This window comes from Babylonia areolata, chromosome 27 (assembly GCF_041734735.1).
Source record: "Babylonia areolata isolate BAREFJ2019XMU chromosome 27, ASM4173473v1, whole genome shotgun sequence".
Taxonomy (NCBI): domain Eukaryota; kingdom Metazoa; phylum Mollusca; class Gastropoda; order Neogastropoda; family Buccinidae; genus Babylonia; species Babylonia areolata.
In genome coordinates, this window is record NC_134902.1 from 15,965,203 (window position 1) to 15,991,367 (window position 26,165).

Sequence of the window (26,165 nt, forward strand, 5' to 3'; positions counted from 1 at the left end):
TATAGTTTCGTATAACTAAATACCATACTCGTGGTCCTAGTTTTGCAATATATCAGTAATGATTAGAATTGTTTTGAAAATACGAACTGATGCTACCTTATCAAGTCCGTGAACATTTGGATAATACGAAACAATAGTAAACGTCAACTTCGTTTGAAATTTGCGTGTGGACGACTGCCCAAACTAACTTGTTGCGGATTTTTCAGGACTTTTCTGTCTTTCAAAAAGTGTGTTAAAAGTAAGTGTCCGTATGTTTGTCACAGTTAACACAGTCAGTTACAATGGAGGAGGAAGAATATATTAATAACAGGAGCTTTCGTCAGTATTTTTAAATATATTTCTTCATCGTCGTAATGTTGTCTGTGCCCAGTTGGAATGGAAATAGGAAGCTAATCGGATGCACAGCTGTTGCAGTAGTGTCGCATCGTCCTTTTATTTTCATTACGGCAGTGCAGTGTCGATATATGGCTGTGTGTGATCAGTTTTGCCAGTTGAGCCCAGCTTGTCCACATCTTCATATGAGGTCCTTTCATTTGGTTGTCAAACTCAAATTAAGTGCGTGTGCGCGCGTGTGTGTTTGTAAACTTGCATGATTTTCGTGATGATAATGACGATGATGATGATGATTCTTTCAAGGCGCACTGGATCTTTCAGATGCTGAGGTCAAGCATCTGCTCCTCCCCACCCCTACACCTTTTCTTTTTTGTCATTTTTGTTGTTGTCGTTAATTTCAATCCATCTGCATTCTTATTAGACGCCTAGCTCCTTGTTACCAAAACTTTTCATGTGAAAATGAACTTGTTGATGGGCTTGCTTCCAGACAAAAGGTCAGTTCTGGTTATCTTGGACAGGACCTTTTCAGTTGGTTTTGATATAACTGATCATGGAACGATTGAATTCTTCTTTCATATGTTGAATATAATTATGGAATTAAAGATATTGCCCTTGACTGTTGTCCTATCTTTGGAAAGAAAATATTCTTCTTTCTTGTCTTCATCTGAGTTCATGGAAAGTATATTCTAATATTCTTTTCAATTTTTGTGTAACTGAAGAATCAGTGTTATAGGGCTCAAAACTCTTCATATTATATAATTCCTCTTGCTTGCATATTTGAACTTGAACTTGGTAGACATTTGAGGCCAGGATAGGCCTGTTTGTCATTCTGTAGGTAATTTTTTTTTTCAAATCACTTTTGGTGGCATGCGTGGACTACCTGTGTGTAGCATACTGGATTGTACAGTGAGGGTAGGATGACCCAGTGTGTATCAAGTCTTTTCTTAAAGGTTGAAACTGTTGGCGCCATTACGTAGGACTGTGTCTGGCAAACTAGTCCATGAGTTTACAACTCAATCTATGAAGAACTCAACTCATTCTATGAAGAAGGAGCTTCTTACATTCAGTCTACAGTGAGATTTGCTCACCTTACGACTAGTAGAGTATTCCCCCTGACTTCCCTACTGTTGGAGCATGCAATCAGAGGTCCCTGAGCCATGTACCATGAATGAACTGGTAGGTTTTTTTTATCATATCGCCACATTTCCGTCAGTGCTCAAGGCTGAGCAGTTTCAGGATTTCCAGTCGCTCTGAGTATGGCTCGTCTTTCAAGGAGGCAATGAGTTTCATTGCTTGATGCTGCACGTCTTCCACCTCACATCACAATGTTTTCATTGCTGAAGCTGAATGGTTGTATTCTAGGTCGGGTCTGACAAGGGTTTTGAAGAGTTGTACAAAGACGTCCTCTGTGTGGTGATAAAATGTTCAAACTATTCAGTCGGCCTTGGTAGTAACCTTTGCTGCATGATCTCTAAAACTCAGTTTGTTGTCCACACATACCACAAGATCCTTCTTAATTTCATTGTCTGTCAGAGGTGTGGTACAGTTCTCTTCATTCTTGTTTTTCGCAGTCATGTAATTGTCTGATTTCTTTTTGCCTAGTTTCAGAACGTGGCACTTCTCTGGATGGAACTTAAGGAGCCACTCCATAGACCTTTTTTTTTCTCCAGTCAGTCCACGCCCTCTTGTAGGAAAGCTGTTGCTCCTTCCTCATCACTCCTTGTGAAGACTTTAGTGTCATCAGCAAAAAGACATACTCAGCTGTGAATATCACCAGGCAAGTCGTTGCTGTACATGATAAATAACATGGGTCCAAGGATGCTTCCCTGGGGGATTCCACTTGTCACATTGGCCTGTTGCAACTGAGCTCCATTGATGACAATGTTTTAGTCTATTTAAGGAAATCCTGGATCCAGAGCAGTACTTTACCCATGATCCCATGTGCTTCTGTTTTCTCTATATTGTCTCAATCACCTGCATTCTTTTATCCCATGAAAATTTAATACACAGATGATTGTCATCAGTTATCTTAACTGTTCCGACACTTCTTCCTATTAAAGCCATCTTTTACATACACAAAAAAGGTGGTTCTGGTTGATCTTACCTGTGAAAATTGAAGAATGCTGATTTTCTTGTACTACACACATATTTCAACTTGTGCAGAAAGGATGGGCCCCTCCTGAAGTGTCTATAAATGAATACAAGCGACAGGCTCAATAGCTGATTGGATAAAGCATTGGACTTTCATTTTTAGTTTCAGTCTGAGCGTCCCAGCTTTGAATCTCTGATGGCACCTGGTAGGTAAAGACTGGAGATTTTTCCGATCTCCCAGGTCAACATATGTGCAGACCTGCCTGTGCCTGAACCCCCTTCGTGTGTATATGCAAGCAGATCAAATATACGGTATTAATCCTTGTCAGCTTTTGGTGGGTTATGGAAACAAGAACATACCCAGTATGCCTTCATGGCAGGGTAAAAACAGTCATACACATAGAAGCCTACTCATTTATACACGAGTGAACATGGGAGTTGCTGCTCACGAACAAAGATGAAGATTACAAGCTTTCTGGGTCAAACACATGTGGTTCCCACCTCTTTTCACCAGACTGCTTGTAAAATGATCATGGGTCATATGAGTATTTTCACAACACTGTGTGGGAACAGCTTGTTTGTAAATCATTAGGTGCCCACCTCACTTTTGTATTCATAGACCTGTGAGTGTGAGTCAGAAGATAGTCTTTCTGGCTGGCCTAAAGATTTCTCTGTATGATGAATTCCCAGTGGACTGTTGACACTGGGACAGTGACAGACAAAACTGGTTGTGGCTGTGCATGGAGTTTGAAATAACAGTTCGGGAGTAATATCACTTAACTGTGCAGATGGTAATCTCAGTTACCGATTGTATTTCAGTCAGTTAGGCCCATCAGAGGGGGAAAAGTTCTCGTTGGCATCATGTTTTCCGTAGTCTTCTGCCAGGCATGGACATTCAGTCAGTGACAGGCACAGTAGCCTATTGGTTTTGAAATTCAAAATAACTGGCAAGCTGCCAAAAATATTTTCAACCCCTTCATTGCACCAGGATGGAAATTTCTGCTGTACAAAAAAAGTGCCCCAGGATGGAAATTTTCATCCATGTCACTGTAGAAATTACCTATTGCAAAATCATAAAATTCATGTGAAATTGTCTGAATTGGATTGTAGTGTTCGATTTCCTTTCGAAAAGTATAGGTAATTTCATATTTTCTTTGATAATAGTTGCATGCTATATCTTTTTGCTTTTTATTATTATTATTATTATTATTATTATTATTACCTTCTGTGACCAAAACATCTCTTGGCAAATGCTTGTAGCTGAGCATAAAGTAGGCTTTGCACTGAAAGGGTTTTTTGTTTTTGTTTTTTTTAAAGGGTAATTTCGGAAGGTTACAGTTGAATCAGAACAGGGTGTGCTCAGCAGCACCGAAAGTATCAGCAGTATGAGAGTAAAGCAACTGAGTAAGCACTGAAAACTGGACATAAAGAACCAACAAAACTACTCACTTGTTCAATATTTCTTTCTGAAGCTTGTGATTTACAGATTTTACCAAAATTGCTGATAGTGAATGACCATTTGTTCTTACTATGACACATGCAAAGAAAACAAAATCTGAGGATCCAAGTTCAAACTTTAAGATTTGTATTCAGTTTATCACCAGCTGTACTTCATAAAAAATGTGTATTATTATGTGAGAGTGTGTGTGTGTGTTTGTGAGTTAGAGTGGATGTGTATTAATGCATGCACACATGTATGTGTGTCATGTAAAACCCTGTCAGTGACTCAGCGAATGAGAGTTAAGCCCTTGATTTTTTTTTTCTTCTTCTTCTTCTTTTTGGGACATTTTCAGTCATCCCAGTACATTCTTTTTTTGGAGTGCTGCTCCATCTGTTGCTGTTGGTGTCCCTTTGTTAAATGATTTTGTCACAGGTGTTAAATGAGTTTTTGTCTGTTGTTTTCCTGCAGCCGGCAACAGGCGGTTGTGTTGCATTGTCATGGTGGACTTCCTGGTGACGCCGTTCGCAGGCTACGCTGAGTGATTGTCAATGCTGTGCTGGTATGGATAGCTGTGTTGTATTCATTTCATGTTTGAGGGTGTGTGTTGTGTTGATCATTAATTCAACATCTGTTCACAAAAGTGATTTAGACAAGGGGTAGGTGGCAGGGGCATGTGTGTGTGGTGTGTGTGTGCGTACAGAGCACATGTGCTCATATTGTGTATGTTTTCTAGAAAGTAAATGTGAGGATTGGAAGGAAATGGGGGGGGAATAAAACAAAGTAACAGAACTGAATTAACTGAGCATACACTCAGCTGGCCAGTAAAAACACAATGTCAGATATTAGAATACTTAGGTGTAAAGAGATCAGCTTTTGGAGATTTGGATAAAATAAACTGACCACAAAAAAAATTGCAATCTAAGGATGAAGAACTGAAGATTTTTTAATGATCTTCTGTTTTTGCAGCTCTGCACATCTGTTGATCCAGGAGATAGAAAAATCTGCATCCTTAACCCATCAGGTGCCATGACCAGGATTAAAAACCAAAAAAACCCAGGACCCACAGATTGAAAGTCCAATGCTTTAACCACTTGGCTGTTGCACTCGTCATAATTTCATTTAAGCCATTTACTTTTGATTAGGGGTAACTGCATTATCAACAGTCCAACCACTATTTGAATATATATATGCTTACTTCCTTGCAAATGGCAACTGCCTTGATGTGTGCTCGAAGCAATATGTCCGCAAGTTTTGCCTCAATTTTGATGCGTTTTTTGTGTGTGTTTTTTTTCTCTCCATGAATTGTGAAGCGAAAAGCTGTTGAGTGTGTCAACAACACTGCCAGGACATACAAGAAAGAGAAGAAGAGGTGGCTGGAATTTTGTTTGATTTTCCGCACAACGTTGACAGTAGCAGCTATGAAAACGTGATAGAAAATGAAGAACATCGACGACGAGTGTGACAGTTAAACAGTTAAAAATTGGACTTTCACTTTGAGGGTCCTGGGTTTGAATCCTGGTCTCAGTGCCTGGTGGGTTACAGATGCAAAAAAAAAAGACCTTTGATGTTTTCAAATTTTCTCTTTATGTATCAGTATCAGTATCAGTGTCAGTAGCTCAAGGAGGCGTCACTGCGTTCAGTCAAATCCATATACGCTACACCACATCTGCCAAGCAGATGCCTGACCAGCAGCGTAACCCAACACGCTTAGTCAGGCCTTGAGAAAAAAAATTATTTGATTGATTAATTAATTAATTAATTTAATTTAATTAAAAAATATAAATAAATAACAATAAAAATAAATAAAATAAATAAAGTAAAAATAACAACAACAACAAAAAATAAGTTGTTTTCTCTGTTGTTACACTTAACCAAACTTTTGTACCTGCAGTCACTGGAAAGCACAGGCACTAAGAAAAGAAAGATATTTCGATGAAATTATGACATACATTATTTACTTTCTTACATTATGATCCCGGGAATATAAAAAAAAAAAAAACTTGGCCACAGTTGAGGCTGAGGTTTTCCTATTTTTTTTATGATCAGTGCGAAGTAATATCCTGGTGAAAAAGAAAATGTGTTGGATACAGGATAGGCTTGGTCTTCTTATCACCATTTTTTTTTTTTTTTTTCAAGTAATACAAAAGAACATGTTCAGCAGGGGGGAAGTGCAAGGTATCTTGTAAGTTTCTTTATTTTCTTTTTTCTTTTTTCTTTTTTTTTTTTTTTTTTTTTTTTTTTTTAAATAGAGTAAACAGTATACCAATACATGAAATCTGTTTTATGTATAAATATTGGATGTAATGTGAACCATCCATTGGCCAATCAGTTTTGCTTTCAGGCCTCTCACTGCGACCTTGCTTTTGATCATACTTTTTTTTCTTTTTTTTTAAGGTCATAATCATAATGAGAACCAGGTGGTTGACATGCACAGTTTCTCTCTGGAATTCGTTATTGACAAATTTTGAACACAAAAAGCCTGTGAACAGCTGACCACTGAAGCAGAAAAATAAATGAATAATTTTTTTAGTAATTTTCTTTAAATGATAATGATAATAATGATGGTATTAAGTAAAAAATAGAATGAAAAGAAGACAGAAAGAACAAGAGAGGCAAGGCCTTCAAGACTCACTTGTGATAAATCAAGTCCCCTAGCATTAATTACAGAGTAATTTCCCTTTTTTACTATCTGCACCAAAACGTTTGCAAAATAAATAAAAATTCCATGCTTAGCAAAAGAAGTTCCTGTTTGAACGAAAAATGATAATAATGACTCCTCTTGTTGTTGTGTCAGAATAAGAGGTCAAAGTGCCAAGTTTAGAGTATACAAAAATATAAATATAACAGTAAATGCAGTTTGCATATAATTAGGCTTCTTTTTTTTTCTTTTTTTGTGCCCATCCCAGAGGTGCAATATTGTTTTAAACAAGATGACTGGAAAGAACTGAATTTTTCCTATTTTTATGCCAAATTTGGTGTCAACTGACAAAGTATTTGCAGAGAAAATGTCAATGTTAAAGTTTACCACGGACACACACACGGACACACACACACAGAGACAACTGAACACCGGGTTAAAACATAGACTCACTTTGTTTACACAAGTGAGTCAAAAATGAAGAAAAAAAAGTATCCTCTTTTAACCCCCATTATATATGAGTTCAGACTTAAAAGGTAATGCTTCCATTAGCCCCAGCTGTGGCTTAAAAGGTATAGTGGAAAGTGTGGTGTGTGTGTGTGCACGCGCATGCGTTTGGGGTTGTGTGTGTGTATGCGTGTGTGTGTACATTACGTGTGTGTGTGTGTGCATATATGTATCTGATCTACAGATTGGCTCGAGTAAGGGAAAGACGGATGGGCAGATACTGTACAGTACTGTACAGATAGAGAGAGGAGAGCGGAGGATGAAAAGAGAGAGGGATGGGTGGATCAATGGCTGAATCAATGGGTGAGGGATAGGGGGAAGGATTGCCTGGACAGATGGATTGATTAGTCCGTCAGTGTCCTGATGTTCAGCTTCAGGTGGTGTATGACTGCGGTTCATCGATTGATTGAATCAATACATCACCGTCAGCCTGAAGGGTCGTATTTGTGCTGAGCGTTAATGTGCTCATGGAAGGGAGGGGGGGGGGGGGGGTGAGGGAAGACCCTCTGTTTTATTTTTAAGGGGAGATGGTGAGGGGGTGGGGATGAAGAAAGGAGTTGGGGGAAACAGGTAAAGGGAAGGCTGTAAACAGAGATGAATGTTTTAATACATGGTGCACAAGTTGACACATGCATGTTCCCATCCTCACCAACATGCAATCACACACATGCTCTCACACACATACACATGCTTACACGCACACACACACACACACACACACACACACACACACACACACACACACACACACACACATACACATACACACACAATCTCACCTACATTAAAAACAAAATCATCCACACAACACACTTTCCTCCAGGACCAGACAAATGTCTCTGGGTCACCATGGAAGAGGACATCACCACCACCACCACCACCACCAGCATGCCCCAAACCAGCCTCCACGACGTCAATTTCAACGAGACTCCACCTTGTTTCTCCATCTACCTCAGCCGTAGGTTGAAGGAAAGGGACAGCACCCATCTGGACTTTGACTACGAATACAACAGCTCTGACGAGGAGGATGGTGATTGGCCCACGGAGCGTTGGGCGCCCTTGGGAGCCGCCTACAGTCCCACATCAACACCTGCGGAGCCAAGGTCCGTGAGGTCAATTTTGATTTATTAGACTTTTGTTTGTTTTTTTATATTGTGTTGTTCCAGAATTTGGGACTAAAAAAAAGTATGTAAATCTTTTCTTCTTCTTCTTCTTCTTCTTTTTCTTCTTCATTGTTCGTGGGCTGCGACTCCCATGTTCACTCGTATGACATACATGAGTGGGCTTTTACCTGTATGACCGTTTTTGTTTTTTTGTGTGTTTTTTTATAATATATATTTTGATAATGATGTTGATGTTGAATAGGATGATGAAGACGCTGATGTGGGGGTCCATACGGATTTGGGAACGCTTTCACAAGGCTGTGCTCTCATCATATATCTCCTGGCGTCAGCCAGGCTGAGAGATACACACACCTGCAGTGTTGGTCAGAGAACTTTGAGCAACACCCCCAAAGTCACATCGGTAAATGTGGATTTAATTAGCCTTGACGGGTGGTGTTCCCAGTCCTCCCAGTTGAGCCCACAGCACACTCATCTCTTAAGTAGGATGGTGCCAGCCATGGGCCAAAAAGCACCACCTCTGAGGGGGATCAAACCCATGTCCTCCCATCTGTCAGTCTGTAACGCTAACCACTATGCCACAGCGAAGAATTGAATGTTTTGAATTTAACTCCTTGTCTGCTGAACTTTGTTGAAATCAGTGTGGCGTGAATTGGAAGTGCAGTCACTGCAGTTGGTTTGCTCTTAGGTGGTGTAATCAGTTTTGTTGATCAAAAGTGATGCCGTCCCTGAGAGGATGAAGTGCAAATTTATAAGGAATGGTGTCTGAGATCCTGACCTGTAAGATCAGTCTTATCCCAGTCAGGTGATAGCTCTTCACAGATCAACAACCATCTACCTGAAGATCTGGTCATCAGCCCCATCCATATGTAATATGCAGCTTCTGTTCAAACATGTGTGTGTGTGAGAGAGAGAGAGTTTGTATGTGTGTGTGTGTGTGCATGTGTGTGTTTGTGTGAATTGCGTGCATGTGTGAGTATGCACAAATTTTTATATTGATATGCACTTGTATATATCCTAATTTCTACTGTATCTGTGTTTGTGTTTTGTGTGCGTGTGCGTGCGTGCATGTGTGTGTGTGTGTGTGCAGTGCGTGCATGTGTGAGTGTGCACAAATTTTTATATTGATATGCACTTGTATGTATCCTAATTTCTACTGTATCTGTGTTTGTGTTTGTGTCTGATTTTCGATTTATGTTCATATCTTGTTTTGTACTATCCCCCCAATATTCATTGTGACCCTGGTACACTTGGTTATAAAGACATATTCTATTCTATTCCGTTCTGTTCTATGAGGATACTCATCAGTGGCAATTTAAGATGTTGATGAAATGAGAGAGATTTTTCTTCTCTCTCCTTTCAGCAACACCTGTAATCAGGTGGCGCATGACTTTGAAGCATGAGAACTGAATCTTCTGTACTTATTTAAGTGGTGTAATTGATGTTTTTTTCTGGAATAAAAATGAAACAGCAACAGTGCAGTCCAAAGAGGAAGGTGTTCAGAGTGCAAAGAATGGTGACCGACATCCTGATGTGTCAGTGTTTTCTCAGCTAGGCTTAACCCCTTCACTGATGAGTGCACTCATCAGCAGGAGTCAAGGGGTTAATACAGTGTTTTGTAAAGTGAGAATGTGTGTGTGGGGGGGGGGGGGGGGAGTTAATTTTTCATATTCTCAATGATCTGTGTGTGTTAGTCTTTGATGGGTGCATTATGTTTTATTCATTGTTAATTTTAGCATGAATTCATTATCAAAAATATCAGATGGTGGAGACAATGAAAGAGGATAAAAAGAGAGTGACAGAAAGAGAGAAGTAAAGAGAAGTGATATATGGGATGAAAGCAAAATGTCTTATTATTGTAAAACTATATCAGCTAGAAAGGGAAACAAAGACAGCAACAAACTATGTGTGTGCATGTGCGTGCATATGTGTGTGCGCGTGTGCGTGTGCATGTGTGAAAGCAGAACAGAATGGATCAGACTTTAATGCCTTTAAACCTAGCAGGCTTATGAGTCACAATGATACAGTACTCATCATTTTTTTATTTTAATTTTTCTAACCATGATTAATTAAATCTTCGGTTGTTGTTGTTTTTTTATGAGTAAGAAACAAATTAACTCTGTTCTTGTTATATATTCATTTAATTACCTCAGTGGGGCGGGGGTTGAAGACAGCAGCTGTTGTTATTGATTTGGCTCAGCGACAATGCACAGTATCTGGTAAACTGGTGGCTAAGTGGATAAAGCTCCCACACACAAAGTGAGAGGCCCCAGGTCCCAGGTTTGATCTTGACAAGGATTGCCATGGTTTCTTCCCTGGACCCCATTGCTAGACCTCAAATGGTGGTCCAGGTGCTAGTCTTTTGGTTGAGATGATAAACCAAGGTCCAAGGTCCTGTATGCAGTATGGATATAGTGCACAGGTGAACACTTGGCAACAAAACAGTTGTTCCTAGCAAAGTTAGGTGGGGTTTTTTTTATGCAGCATATACTTAACACAGCAGTATATGATGTTTGTACTGTAATCATCATTATACTATGCACATCACCATCATCTTTTCATTAACATGACAGCCTTCCACATTGATGAAATGGTTGACATTGCTGTATTGTAATCATCATCATATACCTTGCTCTCATTTTCATTACAAATTACCATCCAACATATTGTAGTGGTTGTATTATCATTATTATTCCATGCTCTGATAAATGCAGTCATTGTTCCCACTATGACCTATCATTGATAGACCTGGCCCTGGAGCACACAGTGGCAACTTGTTAGATAAGATGTCTCCATCGAGCAGCTGGCAAAAGCAGAAGGGACGGGGGGAGGGGATAGTGGGGGGTCAGAAATGACCATCAGGAAGATGGTTGGTGCTGTATCTATCAGCTTAAACCTAGTCCAGCAGCGCTCAAAGTGGTGATTCAGCTGACAAGATGGTTGGCGCTATATCTATCAGCTTAACCCTTTGAGCCCTAACCACCACTTTACCGGTGGTGGGGAGGGGTGGCATAATGCCTGGCCACCGGTTGAGCGGTGCGTAAACACTTTTGTCATGTTTTGCTATTGGTTGACTTATATTGAAGAGCCAATCAGAAAAACCGTAATATTCTGACATCAGCGAACATAGTACCAACATTGCCACACCTTTTCACTGTGTTTTGTGCATGTGCTTTGGATAAAAAAAAGATTGATTTCTACCATGAACCATGCAGAGTCTCAACCTGACACGCCTCCTTTGATCAACTGATTCTGCATGCTCAGATTCATTTTCAACATCACTATCTGTAGCAAAATCATCCGATTCAAATTCCACCTCACTATCAGAGTAATCATTGTCATACTCTACTTCCGATAAATCATCAAGCATATCAATTACTTGCTGCGTTGTGTACAGTTGTTTTCTTGCACGTTTTGTCCCTGATTTCTGCCCTGACGGGCCAGATTGAAACTCTGCACGCTTCAAGTGTTTACACACCGCTCAACCGATGGCTGGGCATTATGTCATTTTTCTCTGCCACCGGTAAAGCAGTGGTCAGGGCTCAAAGGGTTTAATACCAATTATTTGCAAATTTTGGCTGAGGAGCTCAGGCAGAAGGGTTAAAATTGCTCAGGAACTCAGGGCTCAAAGGGTTAAACCTAGCCCACCAGCACACAAAGTGGTGATTCAGCTGACAAGATGGTTGGTGCTATATCTATCAGCTTAAACCTAGCCCACCAGCGCACAAAGTGGTGATTCAGCTGACAGGAATTTAAGTCAACTACACCAGGTACTTGGGCCAGCTGACAAGAATGCCAGTCACCCCTGCAGGCCATCACCGCCAGGTGGTCAGGCTTCAGAGCCAGAGAAAGACTGCACACACGGTGGTGGATTGACAGAGTTTCAGACATGTTCCGCGTCCACAGTGTGTCACTATTCCAGGACTTCTGTGTTGCTGCAGATCACCAGCTTGATCTCCCCTTAACACCTTGCAACACGACTGGACAAAAGAAAAGAAAGAAAGAATAAGTCTATGCTCATTGTCATAACCATTTTATAAATGTAACAGCCATCAGTGAGTTGTACCTGACATCGTATTGTAATCATCGTTACACAATGCTCACTTTTGTCATTTTATGATTTTAATCGCCGTACTACATTATGGAACTGATTATTCCCACATAGCGCAATGATTCCTGACATCGTTTAGTAATCATTATACAATGCTCTCTATCGTCATTTGATGATTTCAGTTGCCATCCTACATCATAAAACTGGCTGTTCCCACATAGCGCAATGATTCCTGACATTGTATAGTAATCATCATTATACAATGTTCACTGTCGTCATTTGATGATTTCAGTTGCCATCCTACATCGTAAAACTGGCTGTTCCCGCATAGCGCGATGATTCCAGACATTGTATAGTAATCATCATTATACAGTGTTCACTGTCGTCATTTGATGATTTCGATCGCCATTCTACATCACGAGACTGACTGTTCCCACGTTACACGTTGTCAGTGATGTCAGTGGAGCAAGCGACCGGCTGCTCAGACTGGAAGAGGAGCAGGAGCAGCTGAACTCCTCACTACTGGCCTTGACCTCTCACTTCGCCCAGGTGCAGTTCCGGCTGAAACAAATCGTCAGCGCCGAGCCATCAGACCGGGAGGTGAGTCTGCTGAGCAGTACCGCATGTGGCTGTAAGAACAGCAAACAACTCTGGAAATGGTGACAGATATTGAGAATCAAAATGCACTTGTTTCCACGAGGATACTGTTTGAATATGTATGATTTATTCTGCGCCAAGCATATATTATGAATTGATGTTTTTTATTGCAGCATATGAGCATGAGTCATGTGTGTGATGGTACGTGGATGTAATGCCAGTGCTTTATTTTTTTTGTTTTTTTTTTGTTTTTTGTTTTTTTGTTTTTTTGGTCATGCATGTCATCTTTTATTAACAAATGTTTCAAAAAATTTTCTCTTGTAAAGGTGATATAGTATTCTTGTATCTTGTGCACAACATCTGCGTCCCTGTTGTCTGTTTTGGCATCCATCCAACATCCTTTCTGTGATTAGTTAATGTTGGCTGAAGCTTGTTTACATTAAAGGTTTTTGTTGTTTTTTTGTTTTGTTTTTTACAAAGGATAGTGTATAAGTTAATTTTTGGTTAAATTCTATACCCAAACTCATTTTTAAAAAAAAATTATTAAAAGAAAAAGAGAAGTCACACAGAGAAATGCGATGTGTCAAAAAATATAACGCAACACAACACAACGTAGCACAGCATAACACAACATAACACAACACAGCACAGCACAGCACAGCACAACACAGCACAGCACAGCACAGCACAACACAGCATAACATAATGTAACACAGCAAAGCACAGCACAGCACAGCACAGCACTACGTAAGACAACATACCACAACACAACACGGCATAACACAACACACCACAGCACTACACATTACAGCACTACAACACAGCACTACACAATACAACACAACACAGCACTAGACAACGCAGCACAACACAACACAGCACAGCACAGCACTACGTAAGACAACATAGCACAACACAACATAGCATAACACATCACACCACAGCACTACACATTACAGCACTATACAACACAGCACTACACAATACAACACAACACTAGACAATGCAGCACAACACCACAACACAACACAACGCAACACAACACAATGCAACGCAACGCAACACAACACAACACAGCACAGCACAGTACAACGTAACAGCACAACACAATACAGCACAGCACAGCACTGCACTGCATTGCACTGCACTGCACTGCACTGCATAACTTAACACAAACTGCCGTGTTCGTGTTGTTCAGGGGTTGCTGAAGGAGCTGGAGGACTTTGCCTTCAAGGGCATCCCTGACGTACGAGGATGTCACGTTCAGGACGCTCAGCTTCTGGAGGAAATGGTCAGTCAGTCACTGCCGCCTTTCCTGTCAGCGTTAATAACCATGCCGCCTATATTTATCTTCTTTTTTTTTTCTTTTTTTTTTGTCTTCTTCTTCTTCTTCTTGTGTGTGTGTTCATGAGCTGCAACTCCCACATATCATTCATATATATGTATATGAGCTGGCTTTTACATGCATGACTGTTTCTTACACCCCAACAGTGTAGGCAGCCATACTCTGTTTTCTGGGATGATTTTGTTTTAATTAATTGTCTTCATTGTGTTTTTGTTCTTAAAGTCTGTTTTGATTGATTTATTTGTTTCTTCATTTTTGTTTTTTAATCTTATATCACTTCTTCTTTTTTTCTTTTTTCTTAAGTGGCACACATACATTTGCGCACACACATCCTTGTCCACACACACACACACACACACACACGACACATGATGTAACTTGTAACTGGAAATGCATTATATTCGAAGCATGAATGCACTTACTCATAAATGCAAGCACACATACTCACACACACACACACACACACACACACACATGGACACACACTATCACATACACTCTCTCTCTCTCTTCCTCTCTCTCACTCCCTCTCAACAATGTTCTTGCTGTTTATGTGCCCAGATTGTACCCCCTCAGAATCCCCCTCCTCCCCCGACCCTCCCCCCCCAACCGCACCCAGACTCTGCCCCCTCAAAACCCTCCCACCCCCTTCCCGTGAGTTTGTGTAATGGCCTGAGGCTGATGTACAAGGAACCATTTGTCTTGTCTCTCTCCCTCTCTCTCTCTCTCTCTCTCTCCTACTTGAGCTCTCTCTGTTCCATCTCTTTCTCTTTCTCCCCCTCTCTCCCCATCTCTCTCACTATGACTCTGAGTCTCTGTCTCTCCTACACACACACCATGTCCTTTCTGTACAGAGCACAAAAGAGCATGAGAAGAGGATGACCGTGCAGAGAGAGAAACAGCAGGAGCTGATCACCCAGCTCAAGTCACAGCTGGAGGATCTGGAGACGTTCGCATATGAGGTGAGAAGAAAAATATGAGGTGAGAAGAAAACATTCGCATATGAGGTGAGAAGAAACCATTCACATATGAGGTGATAAGAAAACGTACGCATATGAGGTGAGAGGAAAATGTGAGAGAAAATGTTCGCATATTAGGTGAGAAGAAAACGTATACATATGATGTGAGAGGAAAATGTGAGAAGAAAACATTCGCATATGAGGTGGGAAAAAAACATTCACATATGAGGTGAGAGGAAAACATTCACATATGAGGTGAGAGGAAAACGTGAAAGAAAATGTACACATATGAGGTGAGAAGAAAACGTACACATATGAGGTGAGAAGAAAACATTCGCATATGAGGTGGGAAAAAAACATTCACATATGAGGTGAGAGGAAAACATTCACATATGAGGTGAGAGGAAAACGTGAAAGAAAATGTTCGCATATGAGGTGAGAAGAAAACGTTTGCAAAAGAAAACGTTCACATATGAGGTGAGAAAACGTTTGCATATGAGGTGAGAAGAAAACGTTTGCAAAAGAAAACATTCGCATATGAGGTGAGAAGAAAACATTCGCATATGAGGTGAAAAGAAAACGTACGCATATGAGGTGAGAAGAAAACGTACACTTTTGAGGTGAAAACGTACGCATATGAGGTGAGAAGAAAACATACGCATATGAGGTGAGAGGAAAATGTGAGAGAAAATGTTCACATATGAGGTGAGAAGAAAACGTATATGAGGTGAGAGAAAAACATTCACATATGAGGTGAGAGGAAAACATTCACATATGAGGTGAGAGGAAAATGTGAGAGAAAATGTTCACATATGAGGTGAGAAGAAAACGTATATGAGGTGAGAGGAAAACGTTTGCAAAAGAAAGCGTTCGCATATGAGGTGAGAAGAAAACATTCGCATATGAGGTGAGAGGAAAATGTGAGAGAAAATGTTCACATATTAAGTGAGAAGAAAACGTATACATATGAGGTGAGAGGAAAATGTGAGAGGAAAACATTCACATTTGAGGTGAGAAGAAAACATTCACATATGAGGTGAGAGGAAAATGTACGCATATGAGGTGAGAGGAAAATGTGAGAGGAAAACATTCACATATGAGGTGAGAAGAAAACGTGAAAGAAAATGTGTGCATATGAGGTGAGAAGAAAACGTTTGCAAAAGAAAACGTTCACATATGAGGTGAGAAAATGTTTGCATATAAGGTGAGAAGAAAATGTATGCATATGAGGTGAGAAGAAAACGTTTGCAAAAGAAAGCGTTCACATATAAGGTGAGAAGAAAATGTTTGCATATGAGGTGATAAGAAAACGTACGCATATGAGGTGAGAGGAAAATGTGAGAGAAAATGTTCACATATTAATTGAGAAGAAAACGTAAGCATATGAGTTGAGAAGAAAACGTAAGAGGAAAACATTCACATATGAGGTGAGAGGAAAACGTTTGCAAAAGAAAACGTTAACATATGAGGTGAGAAAACGTTTGCATATAAGGTGAGAAGAAAATGTATGCATATGAGGTGAGAAGAAAACGTTTGCAAAAGAAAGCGTTCGCATATGAGGTGAGAAGAAAATGTTTGCATATGAGGTGAGAAGAAAACATTCGCATATGAGGTGAGAGAAAATGTTCGCATATTAGGTGAGAAGAAAACGTGAGAGGAAAACATTCACATATGAGGTGATAAGAAAACGTTTGCAAAAGAAAGCGTTCGCATATGAGGTGAGAGGAAAATGTGAGAGGTAAACATTCACATATTAAGTGAGAAGAAAACGTATACATATGATGTGAGAGGAAAACGTGAGAGGAAAACATTCACATATGTGGTGAGGAAAAAACGTATATGAGGTGAGAAGAAAACATTCACATATGAGGTGAGAAGAAAACGTACGCATATGAGGTGAGAGGAAAACGTGAAAGAAAATGTGCGCATATGAGGTGAGAGGAAAACGTTTGCAAAAGAAAACGTTCACATATGAGGTGAGAAAACGTTTGCATATAAGTTCAGAAGAAAATGTATGCATATGAGGTGAGAAAAAAACGTTTGCAAAAGAAAGCGTTCGCATATGAGGTGAGAAGAAAACGTTTCCCTGGGGAGAGCACATGGCTACAGAGAGTCCCACCCTCCCTTTTTCTTCTCTCTCTTTTGTTTCTACCTGTAAGTGTTATTGATTTCCTATCAGAGTGTTTTGTTTTTTTCTTGTTTTTTTTTCTTGTTTTTTAACAGAATTTTGCCAGGGAGAGAACCCTTTTGTTGCTTTGGGTTCATTTATGTGAACTAAGTGCATGCTCGGCACAGGACTTCACCTCAGAGTTTATCATCTCATCCAAATGACTACCATCCAAACCACCATTCAGTGTCAAGCGGAAGGGGGGGGGGGGGAATAATGCTGAGTGTGCGCTGTGATCCTGTGCGCTCAGATTCTCTGGCTACCTGGGCGGACACGTTACAACTAGTTCACTGGGTTTTTTGTTGTTTTGGGGTGTCTTTTTTCTGCCCTATCATCTGCACCGTTTCAGTGGCATTTACTGACGGGCGCAATAGCCGAGTGGTTAAAGCGTTGGACTGTCAATTTGAGGGTCCCGGGTTCGAATCACGGTGACGGCGCCTGGTTGGTAAAGGGTGGAGATTTTTCCAATCTCCCAGGTCAATATATGTGCAGACCTGTTAGTGCCTGAACCCCCTTCATGTGTATATGCAAGCAGAAGATCAAATACGCACGTTAAAGATCCTGTAATCCATGTCAGCGTTCGGTGGGTTATGGAAACAAGAACATACCCAGCATGCACACCCCCAAAAACGGAGTATGGCTGCCTACATGGCGGGGTAAAAACGGTCTTAAAAGCCCACTCATGTGCATACGAGTGAACGCAGAAGAAGAAAAGTGGCATTTACTCCCATGCGCCTCGCGCTGGGACTATACGGCGTAGGGGCACGTCCCCTAGGTGGCGGATGGGGGAGCCCTCCCTTTGGGGGTTGCACCAAATGATATGGAATAAGGTGCCGTGGACCCACTTAGTCTAGGAGAAGGACAACTCTGATTTCAAACCCGGGCAGATGGAGTCTGGTAGCCTCAGCAGGCAGTCCTTCCAAGAGAAGGAAAACTCCCAAGAGAAAACCCGGCCAACTGTAAACCGTTACCAGAACAGGAGATCACCGAAGACGGCGCCACAGTGGCCTCTCTAAAGGGCGTGATCTAGTCAAAACCTGCTGTGCACGCACTCTACGACACATGGCTACGCAGACAACAACTCCCACGGCGCTCATTGCGAGTCCCCCACAGTGACCCACTTTTTTTTTTTTTGACTCACTTTTGTAAACAAAGTGAGTCTATGTTTTAACCCGGTGTTTGGTTGTCTGTGTGTGTGTCTGTGTGTCCGTGGTAAACTTTAACATTGACATTTTCTCTTCAAATACTTTGTCAGTTGACACCAAATTTGGCATAAAAATAGGAAAAATTCAGTTCTTTCCAGCCATCTTGTTTAAAACAATATTGCACCTCTGGGATGGGCAAAAAAATATTTTTAAAAAGAAGCCTAATTATATGCAAACTGCATTTACTGTTATATTTATATTTTTTTATTCTCTAAGCTTGGCACTTTGACCTCTTATTCTGACACAACAACAAGAGGAGTCATTATTATCATTTTTTGTTCAGAAACAAAAGAATGGGAGAAAACCCCCGAAAACCTCAACCATCTATTCAACACAGTCATTTCACCCACTCTAGGAAGACATTGTCAGGAATGGCCAGAGGGCAAAACTGATGCGGAAGTGAAGCTACTTATAGAAGAAAACAGTAAAGAAGAGGACATCATCATATACACAGATGGCTCAGTCACCAAAGACCAGTCTGGTTGGGGATTCACTGCGAAACAAAATGGAAAAACAATTTGGGAAGAGAATGCTGCCTACAAAGTCACAACCTCCAGCCTAACGATGGAAGTTGAAGCTGTGACACATGCCCTCCAGTGGCTATCGTCCATCCATACGCCCGGAAACCAACATGCCATGATTCTAACCGACTCAATGAACCTCACACAGAAAACTGAAAACGGAATGGGAAGCCCAGAGTGGCATAACGCAATGCGCAACTTTCAGATTAAAAAACTCACATGGTCATACTGCCCGGGACATGCAGGTGTTAAGGGAAATGAGCAAGCTGACAGACTTGCTGGTAACGCAACACCAACGAGCGGCCTACATCTAGGAAAATTGGAAATCCTCAGAAAAGTCAAAGAATACCAAAAAGAACAGGTACAAGGCCATCACACCATCGATCGCCTCAAAGAAATAGAAGCAGAGAGAGGGAGCGGCCGCAAGTCTAACATGAAAGGTAGAGCACGATGCTTTGCAAATCAAACAAATATCGGCATCATTTCCAAACCAACATTGCGCAAATTTCTTCAAAACGGAACAGAGTCTCTGTGGGCCTTTCCAAATACAATAAACTGAGCAACACACTAGACGCCACATTCTTGGCATCAGAGATCTTTTCCCATCCCTCTTGCGGCCAGTCCTTGGCAGCCTCTGTGCGTGTGTGTATGTGTGTGTTTGTGTGTATGTGTGGGTCTGTGCTTTTGAGTGCGTTTGTGAATGCGCGAGAGTGAAAGTGTACACAAGTGTCAGGAGAGATATGTGTACGTGTGTGTGTGTGTGTGTGAGGGGAGGTGGGAGTGCGGGGGGAGGTGGGATAGAGGATGAGGTATGTGAGTGTATGCATGCCTACACTGTGATATACGTTCCAATATCCTGTTGCTCCCACAGTATATATATATATATCTTTGTATGTACATGTGTGGGGTTGGGGGTGGGAGATATGGGCGTATGTGTGTGTGCTTGTACAAGTAAGTGTTCATCTCTGTGAGTATGTGTTTGTGTGTGTGTGTGTGTGTGTGTGCCGTGGAAGCTGCGATACGTAGACTAGAAATGAGTGTGTGGAGGAGGGGGTAGAGGAGGTGCAAGGTAATGTGTGTGTGTGTGTGTGTGTTGGAGCTCATGTACGTTTATATGTATTTGACTGTGCTTTCATATGTGCTTGTACAAGTAAGTGTTCATCTCTGTGAGTGTGTGTTTGTGTGTGTGTGTGTGTGTCGTGGAAGCTGCGATACTCAGACTAGAAATGAGTGTGTGGAGGAGGGGGGTAGAGGAGGTGCAAGGTATTGTGTGTGTGTGTGTGTGTGTGTGTTGGAGCTCATGTACGTTTATATGTATTTGACTGTGCTTTCATATCTGTGAAACTGCATGTTTGGTGCATTTCTGTTGTGCATGTGTGGGTGTATGTGTGAATGTGTGTCTTCATGTTTTACATTTATTCGCTTATTTATCACCATTGTTGTCTTATTTATTTATTTATTTATATTTTATTATTATCATTTTATTAGTATTACTAATATTATTACTACTACCTTTTTCTATATTATAATTATTATTTATTTATTTATGCAAGCTTATCTATTATTTATTCCCCCGTTTGTTTGTTTTTTTTTTGTTTTTTTGTTTGTTGTTTTTTTTCTCAAGGCCTGACTAAGCGCGTTGGGTTACGCTGCTGGTCAGGCATCTGCTTGGCTTGGCAGATGTGGTGTAGCGTATATGGTTTTGTCCGAATGCAGTGACGCCTCCTTGAGCTACTGAAACTGAAACTGTTCAAACAGGAACTTCTTTTGCTGAGCATGGAATTTTTATTTATTTTGCCAACGTTTTGGGGTAGATAGTGAAAAAAGGGAAATTACTCTGTAATTAATGCTAGGGGACTTAATTTATCACAAGTGAGTCTTCAAAGCCTTGCCTCTCTTGGTTTTTTTTGTGCAGTCTGGCCACGCGGAGGAGCTGCCCACCAGCCGTGTGCTGGAGAAGCAGAAGGTGCTGCTGGAGGAGGTGCGGAGCCGGCTGCACATCGACCTGCACAACTTTGACACGCTGAGCACCGAGGAGCTGAAGGACATTGTCAACAACGCTATCACTTCAGTGAGGGCTGTAGATAACTATGATGATGATGATGTTGATGATGTTGATGACAAGCATGTGTGTGTGTGTGTGTGTCTGTGTTTGTATGCATGTCTGTGAGAGAGACTCTATGTGTGTGTGTGAGAGAGAGACTGTGTGTATGTGTGTGTGTGTGTGTGTGTGTGTGTGACTGTGTGTGTGACTCTGTGTGTGTGTGTGTACTGAAGAGCTGAAGGACATTGTCAACAACGCTATCACTTCACTGTAGATAACCATGATGATGATGATGATGATGATGACAAGCATGTGTGTGTGTGTGTGTGTGTGTGTGCGTTCTTTAGTTTAGCGTATTTTCACTATCAGTGATATTAGACGATTAAAAAGAAAGGGAGGTGGAGGGGGTGGGGAGGGGAGAGGGAAGAGAACAGAAAAGGTAGAAAACTAACCAAAAATGCTTAACTAACATGCAGTTACATTTAACAGAAACAATTCAGCAATGATAATAATAATAATCAGAAACCGTTAACACAATTCTGAAGTACATTAAAGGAATGTAGAAATAGGGCTATGAACTAATGCCTGTGAAAATGCCTGTGAATGTGTGTGTGTGACTCTGTGTGTGTATGTGTTTGTGTGTGAGAGAGAGACTGTGTGTGTGTGTGAGAGAGAGAGAGACCTGTGTGTGTGTGTGTGTGTGTGTGTGTGTACTGAAGAGCTGAAGGACTTTGTCAACAATGCTATCACTTCAGTGAGGGTTGTAGATAACCATGATGATGATGATAAGAATACATTTGTGTGTGTGTGTTTGTGTGACTGTGTGTTCATATGTGTGTTTCTCTCTGTGCGCGCGGTGCATGTGTGTGTGTCTGTGTGTACCAAGGAGCTGAAGGACATTGTCAACAACGCTATCACTTCAGCGAGGGCTGTAGATGACCATGATGATGTTGATGATGATGATACTTGTGTTTGTGTGTGTGTGTGACATGTGTTTGTATGTGTGTTTGTGTGTGACGTGTCTTTGTGTGTGTGTGTGTGTGACTCTGTGTCTGTGTGTGTGACTGAAGCCTGACTGAATGACACAGGAAACAAATGATGAGCGCCCAAAGGCAGCTCTTAGTCTTACAGTAGGCCCTACCCACTTAGAGAGCTTGTTGTGCGAAATGACTGTGTGTTTGAAAAGTGCTTTGAGCTTGGGTCTCTGACCGAGGATAGACGCTGTATAAATGTCTATATCAATCAATTAATGATAGTGTTGGTGTATATGGTGATTTGTAGAGTAATGGTAGTGGTGATAGCGATTTGTAGAGTAGTAATGATAATTTTGGTGACTTTTAGATTAATGATGATAATAGTAATTTGTAGAGTATGGTATTAATGATGATGATGATACTTAAATGTAGAGTAATGATGATAGTGATGGTGATTTTTTTTTTTTTTGTAGAGTACTAATAATGGTGGTAATGATTTGTAATGTAATAATAATGATGATAGTGATTTTGTAGACCAGAGTTCTTCTGATAATGGTGATAATGATTTGCAGAGTAATGATAATGATGTGCGCGCACGCGTGCACACACACACACACACACACACACACACACACACATTTATGTATGGGTGCATGTATGTGCCTGTTGACTAGTCTGTGAACACTAAAAATACATTTGTTTATTAATCAACAGATTGTGAACCCAGCGAAAGTGAAGGAGAAACTGATAGACCAGCTGAAGACTCAAGTCGTTGACCTGGAGAGATTCATCCAGTTTCTGCAAGGTATGTTGTTTTCTTCAAGTAGATAAGTGGTAAACTATATTGTTGTTGTTGTTTTTTTTTGTTGTCTTACTTGCGAAATTTGGGCTGCTCTTCCTCGGGGCAGAGTACATTGCAACAGTGCAGTGCCACGGGGTTTTTTTTCTTTTCTTTTTTTTTGCTTTTTTTTCTGTCAGAGTGGATTTCTCTACAGAATTTTGTCAGGGTAAACTCTTTTGTCACCTTGGGTTCTGTTATGTGCATTTTACACCTGGGAACCTGTTTGATCGTATGTGATTTATTTTGTGCCAGGAAGAAAACACAATTTTGATAAAACTTGGTAAGGGTGTGGGTCTTGTCCTTACTCCTGGAACTTGCCTGCCAGTCTGCTATAAAGTTTGAGCTCTTCTTGTTGGTTGATTATTATTATTATTCTTTGAATTTACTTTCGCTTTGTTGATACGCATGCTTTCCATCATAAGACTGACAAAAATACGAAAAAAAAAAAGGGTGTAGTGTAGCGACGCGCTCTCCCTAGGGAGAGCAGCCTGAATTTCACACAGAGATATCTGTGGTGATAAAAAGAAATATAAATACAAATATTGTACCCTCCACACCCCAGATGGATCAGAAGAATTCTGTTTCTGTGAATCTTAATCACTGAAACCTGCACCGAGCATTGCTGTGGCATGAAAATTTGTTTCGAGTATGTGACAGCACGATTTTTCTAAGTACTCACTGTGCCCTCCGGTTGATTGTGATCGCGCCTTAATATGAGCTTGATCGCCCAGTCGGGCCAAGTAGTTTTGTGACCTGTTGTGACTCATCATAAGACACAAAACGAGAGCACCAAAGGATCGATAGACAGACAGAAAATACGGAAAGAAAACTTAGCCGTATGCAGAGCACAGGAGCAGGAGTCAAGATAGCTGCCGGAAAAAGAGGGCACTAGTCAGGGATACAAAGGGGAGGTAACCTACTTCGAGAGGTTATCAGCCGTAGCTACTTTCATTATCTCCGCATAGGCGGGTAGTAGTAGTTTGCACAGGACAGGAATCAGACCCCTGCCGGAGTCTGCACTAGTGGGTCACGGTATGTTACTCAAACGTAATTTCAGGAAGAAAATTTCCTTTCTCTAACACGGTTTCTACATAATATGCATAAACCACAAAGAAAGGGAACTAACTCCTACAGTATTTCCAGATGTGCCCACACGTAATTTGGAAGAAAAACTGTGTAAATTTTCTGAGCTTTTGCTCATCAGTATGGCATGGAAGCCCACCAAAGCTGTAAACTCACCAGAGTTGAATGGATTAACTCACTCCGGACGATGGAACGCTATAGCATTCCTGACGTAGGGTAGCGTTCCGGACGACGGAACACTTTAGCAGTTTCGACGATTAAAAATTTGTCCACGTTTTCCTCATGGGGTAGCATAAAAATCGAAACTACACCGGGCATTGCGAACATGTCAAGGGTCGAATGGAAAGTTTCTTCGTGAGGTTTCCGTGACTTTTCACTCGCTGGCCAGCCGTTGACCTTGGTACCCCACATGACAAGCTAATCTTCATACGTATCGAAAATGGCGTCGCAGGCGATACAAGCGGAAATTTTTGGAGCAAACTAGATCACGACAGTGGTTTTTTTTTACTGCTGTTAAAGTGATTGAAATGCTTCAAACTAAAGGTTTTGACATCAACGAGGATGATGAAGACGTTGAATAAAGTATCTGCAGCGAAGAATGCTACCAGCAAGAAGACACTGAGGGCTGTGAAGAGAGGGAGGGGGGTGGGCGTACACACGACGTGAGAAGAGGGGTCAGTGGGTCGAGTACAGGGAGTTTCGTTCAGTTACTTTGTGTTTTGTATTTTTTGTGGGGTTTTTTTTTTTTTCCTAACCCTAACAAATGTGTCGTCTGCAGGGGAAAGCAAGGGAGAAAACTATGAGTTAAAGATGCATGTAAAGCGTGGCTGATGGCATCAGCATGATTTCCATCATGGTGGGATCCATTGCAGGTGAAACGGACAGCCCAGGCCCTTATGGTGAACAGAGCTGCACCTGCCCTGTCCACTCCCACTCCAAGGTGAGCTGTCGTACCCTTCGTTGGAAGGAGGAGTGTAGATCATTCTGAACGTGATTTGTTGAAAGTGGACGGAGATATTGTGTGTGTCTTTGTGTGTGTGTGTGTGTGTGAATGTGTCTGTGAATACGTTTGTGTGTGTGTTGTGTGTGTGTATGTGTGCATGTGTGTGTATACATGTGTGGGTTTGTGTGTGTGTATGTTTAGTGGTGGGTACAAGCGTCGGAGGCTGTTTGATATATAAAAAGTATCATCCTCTCGAAGTGTGTGTGTGTGCTGTGTATGTGCATATGTGTGTGTATGTGTGAGTGTGTGTGTGTATTGATAAGCTTCTCAATCACGATACACATGTGATTATGCACATTATACACATACACTAACACACAGAAGCATTAGAACATGCATGTATACACACACACACACACACACACACACACACACACACACACACAAGCACACACACACATTTATACAAAGAAACAGCCCAGCTTGAAAAACTCCAGACTCCAAAAAGCGAACAACTTTACTACATGTTTCAGGTTGCCCCAAATGATACGGGTGGCATCGGATGCTGCAGTTCCACAAAGAAGTCCGATGGCGGCAAAGGGAAGGGAGAGAAACCTGGAGAGAAAAGAAAGGTTGTTCACATTAAAGAGGAAAAAAAAAGTGATATTTTTTTTTTTAAATCATGAGTTTCAGAGTTTAGAAATAACCTCTCTTTTCTTACTTTTTGACTCACTTGTGTGAACAAAGTGAGTCTATGTTTTAACCCGGTGTTCGTTTATCTGTGTGTGTGTGTCTGTGTCTGTGTGTCCGTGGTAAACTTTAACATTGACATTTTCTCTGCAAATACTTTGTCAGTTGACACCAAATTAGACATAAAAATAGGAAAAATTCAGTTCTTTCCAGTCATCTTGTTTAAAACAATATTGCACCTCTGGGATGGGCACAAAAAAATAAAAAATAAACCTAATTATATGCAAACTGCATTTACTGTTATATTTATATTTTTTGTATTCTCTAAACTTGGCACTTTGATCTGATATTCTGACCCAACAACAAGAACAGTCATTATTATCATTTTTTGTTCAAACAGGAACTTCTTTTGCTAAGCATGGAAGTTTTATTTATTTTGCAAACGTTTTGGTGCAGATAGTAAAAAAGGGAAATTACTCTGTAATTAATGCTAGGGGACTTAATTTGCTTTAAACTGATCTTTCTCATCTTAAACATTACATTTTGAAATTATACTCAATACATAAAAAGCTTGGATTTTTTTTATTTTTAAGTGCATCACAAGTGAGTTTTGA

The 26,165-nt window shown here is 40.9% G+C and overlaps 1 protein-coding gene across 1 annotated transcript in view; it reads left to right on the forward strand.

Annotated features, from left to right (window-relative positions):
• Positions 1-158: 158 nt before the first annotated feature.
• The window catches only part of LOC143301325 (RUN domain-containing protein 1-like), a 37,039-nt gene continuing 11,032 nt past the window's right edge, over positions 159-26,165 (forward strand). Inside the window, exons 1-10 of the mRNA XM_076615541.1 lie at positions 159-238; positions 4,334-4,424; positions 7,834-8,113; positions 12,635-12,782; positions 13,978-14,070; positions 14,979-15,086; positions 20,892-21,047; positions 22,709-22,799; positions 24,791-24,858; positions 25,395-25,493. Coding sequence (XP_076471656.1) covers positions 7,860-8,113; positions 12,635-12,782; positions 13,978-14,070; positions 14,979-15,086; positions 20,892-21,047; positions 22,709-22,799; positions 24,791-24,858; positions 25,395-25,493 — 1,017 coding nt within the window. The 5' untranslated portion in view covers positions 159-238; positions 4,334-4,424; positions 7,834-7,859. The remainder of the gene's footprint in view (positions 239-4,333; positions 4,425-7,833; positions 8,114-12,634; positions 12,783-13,977; positions 14,071-14,978; positions 15,087-20,891; positions 21,048-22,708; positions 22,800-24,790; positions 24,859-25,394; positions 25,494-26,165) is intronic.